Source organism: Hipposideros armiger, unplaced genomic scaffold (genome assembly GCF_001890085.2).
Source record: "Hipposideros armiger isolate ML-2016 unplaced genomic scaffold, ASM189008v1 scaffold_74, whole genome shotgun sequence".
In the NCBI taxonomy this organism is placed as follows: domain Eukaryota; kingdom Metazoa; phylum Chordata; class Mammalia; order Chiroptera; family Hipposideridae; genus Hipposideros; species Hipposideros armiger.
Genome location: NW_017731424.1, coordinates 487,943 through 491,109, shown reverse-complemented (window position 1 = coordinate 491,109; position 3,167 = coordinate 487,943). Strand labels below are relative to the sequence as shown.

The 3,167-nt window shown below is 44.3% G+C and overlaps 1 protein-coding gene across 1 annotated transcript in view; it reads left to right on the top strand.

Moving 5' to 3' along the window:
* The window catches only part of PDZD8 (PDZ domain containing 8), a 64,204-nt gene that overhangs the window by 55,362 nt on the left and 5,675 nt on the right, over positions 1-3,167 (top strand). The window contains exon 5 of the mRNA XM_019642910.1: positions 2,790-3,163. Within this exon, the coding sequence (XP_019498455.1) occupies positions 2,790-3,163 (374 nt within the window). The remainder of the gene's footprint in view (positions 1-2,789; positions 3,164-3,167) is intronic.

Sequence of the window (3,167 nt, the reverse complement as noted above, 5' to 3'; positions counted from 1 at the left end):
CTTCATATCTAACATTTGTAAAAAATAATATTTATTGCTAAAAGGGGCAGGTGTGATACACATTCTTTTTCTATAGCTGCCATTTGTTTATATGGGTATACAGTTCTTTAAATATTTAGTAATGGAATTGGTATATTTAGAAATAAGATTCACAAGTGTCTGTTATATTTGAACCTCAATGATGTTCTTTTTACTATTTCCTCTACTTTTGTATATATTTTAAATATTCCAAAAGAAAAGGCATCCCGAGTTGGCCGCCGTGTCCTGAGAGGCACAGTGGCCATCTCCACAGAGCTCCTGGGGGTTGGGGGAAGAGATGAGGTGAGGGCGCGTGTGCAGTCACAAAGAACGGGTTTGGACTGAGTGGCAGTTTCTGCCTACTACAGGCCATTAGATGGACGTATTCTTTACTTACGCATATGTGGAACTACAATTTTGTTGGAACATAATGTGACTAGAGGAAAGCAGTATAAGTTAAGGCTGGGTGAATGATGTAGAGCCATATTAGAAAGCTCTGGATATCCATGTGATCAGTTTATAGGCTAAAGGTTTTTGAGCTGAAGCTTTAGGAAAACTGGGGAGCAGTATTATGTTCGGTGATTAAAATAGGGAAGGTGTGAGTTTGGGATCAGAGTGAAGAGCTGTTTATTGCTGTAGCTGAAGCCCATGATCTGGAGGATGGGAACAGGAGATGCAAATGGACTGGAACTTCGACAGAGCTGACAGCTGAATGGGTCTCAGGAGTCGGCTATCTCTGGGTTTCAAATCAGGTTAGGTGGGGGGTGGCAAGCTGATCACAGAGTAGTGAGGACAGGAGGATGGGAAGGCCAAAGGGGTCTTAACTATACGGAGTGTGGAGTGTCAAAGAAATCCAGGGGGCGATGTCCAGAAGGAGTTGGGAATGCGGGGCAGGAGGGGACACCAAAGGAAAAGCTGATAGTTGAAACTACTGAAGTGGATTATAATTCAGTGGGAGCAAAAAGGCAGAGAAAACTAATGACAGAGAAAACCATGCAAGGGGCAGGTGGAGGTGGAGAAAACGGAGAAGAGATGATCGGAACCAAATTAGTACAGTGTCATGAAAACCAAGGAAAAGGAAGGCTTTAAGCAGAAGGAGGAAGGAAGTAAAAATAAAAGTAAGGATAATTGACGGAGCAAAATGCTGAAGGAGGTAGGGGGAGAGGGAGATCCAAAGTATACAAGTAAAGGGATACTTCCTCCGCTGAGATAGGTTAATACCCGAAGTGATTGGCAGGGCGCAAAGGTGGCCTCTTGTTGATCTTTTCAGTAAATAAGGTGATGCCATCTACAGAAGAGAGTGGGAAGAGTGGGCTTTGGGGGGATAGGAAAGGTTGGGAGCTGGTGTTTCAGAGACTTAGTTTAGAGACCAATCTAAAGGCTGCAGCAGCTCTGCCGCCTTGCTGAAGATGGATAGCATGACTCGGTGCTGTCAGGTGTTAAGCTCAGGAGAAGAAAAGGGAGATGGTGGGGCAAGCACAGCTGGGGATCAGAAAGACAGGTAGACAGAAAAGGGCTAGGGCAAAAGAATCGAAAATCTTGATGTAAACATCACTGAAATCATGACACTGAGGTCAGGGAGAAAACCAGATGGTATCAGGAGACCGGCTGGATCATGAGAGCAAAGGGGGAATGATGAGACCTGGACATTAACCTCAAAACATTCAGTTAGCAGATGGGATTGTAAGAGGTGGAAAACAGGAGACTGATCTGAGATTAATCTCCAAGTGAAAGGTCTTTGCTGTGGACAAGTTCAAGTGATGAGCAGGTCTGAAGCATGCTCTTACCGGGGCAGCCGAAGGAGGAGAGGATATATTATAGGTTGAAAAACTCTGAAGTCAGGTTATTAGATGGGGCTGATGTGACTTTGATTTATTTAGGATGGCCCTAAGACCTTTATAAAGCAAAGACCCCCTTCTCACCTTTCTCTAAGCCCTACAGAAAGGGATAGCTTGAGTAAGAACGGTTTGGGGAGAGTAGGGAGAGGGCAGGAAACAATTAGAGCCTCTAAATGATACACCTAGCAGGTCTCTAGAAGAATACACCAGATGCTACTGGCTTCGATTCCTCAGGGAGGGGACAGTAAGGCTCGGAGACAGGGTGGAAGGGAGGTGCTTTCCAGTACATCTTTCTGTACCTTTTGAATTTTGAACTGTGTTAATGTAGTGCCTATCAGAAAATATAAAATCAAAACTTGGTAGATATTATCAATATAGATGCAGATAGTAACTAACTTGTTTAACTTTCAAGCATCTTAGACCTTTCTTGTTCTTTTTGGTCCAGAAAAGGATTAGTTTGATAGAGCTTATAAAAAGTTTCTCTCAAGCATCGATCTCTTAATTGAACCACATAGTTTGTAATCCCTGGTATATTTTGGGATTTTCTTCAGTAGAATCAGTTTCCCATCACTCTAAGTCTGTTTTAACCATTAACAAAATCCTCTTCAGATCTCACTCTACTCACTTAAACTGAGAAATAATGTCATTTAAACCTAGGAAGGAACGGGAAGCCATTAGGAGTTGGCAGCGTGGCAGCTGTCTAAGGATTGTTATTCACCATTTGGTTTGAAAGGTAAACATTCCTAGGACACCACCTTCCAGGTTTGAGAATCAGTATGCTGATGCATCCAAAAGCCAGTCAAATATTTTGGAGATTTCTCTATTACTTTTTCATGAGTTAAATGATCACTTATTAAGGGCAATTGTAGTTAGCAATTGAGGTACTTTTTATTGCAGTAATTTATGTTTTCCCTTTTTAAAATCTTCCAACAGGTGTGAAAATCACATCTACGCTGCAGGTGTTGAAGCTGATCAAGCAGGCCGGTGACCGCGTCCTGGTGTATTACGAGAGGCCGGTCGGTCAGAGCAGCCAGGGCGCTGTGCTGCAGGACAGCCTGGGGCCGCTGGACGAGCACTTCCTGGCGGGCGCCTGCCCGCCAAACTATGAAGAGGAGACAGCCGGGCTGGCGGTCGATGCTGAAAACAGAGACCTGGATGCTGAGTTTGAAGACTTAGCCAGTGATGTCCGAGCACAGCCTGAGTTCCGGGATGAGGCGCAGTCAGCCAGTCACAGCCCCAAGCGCACCCCACCCACGCTTTCTGTTAGACCCCTTGGAACGATTTCACCAGTTTTAAACCGTAAACTAGTTG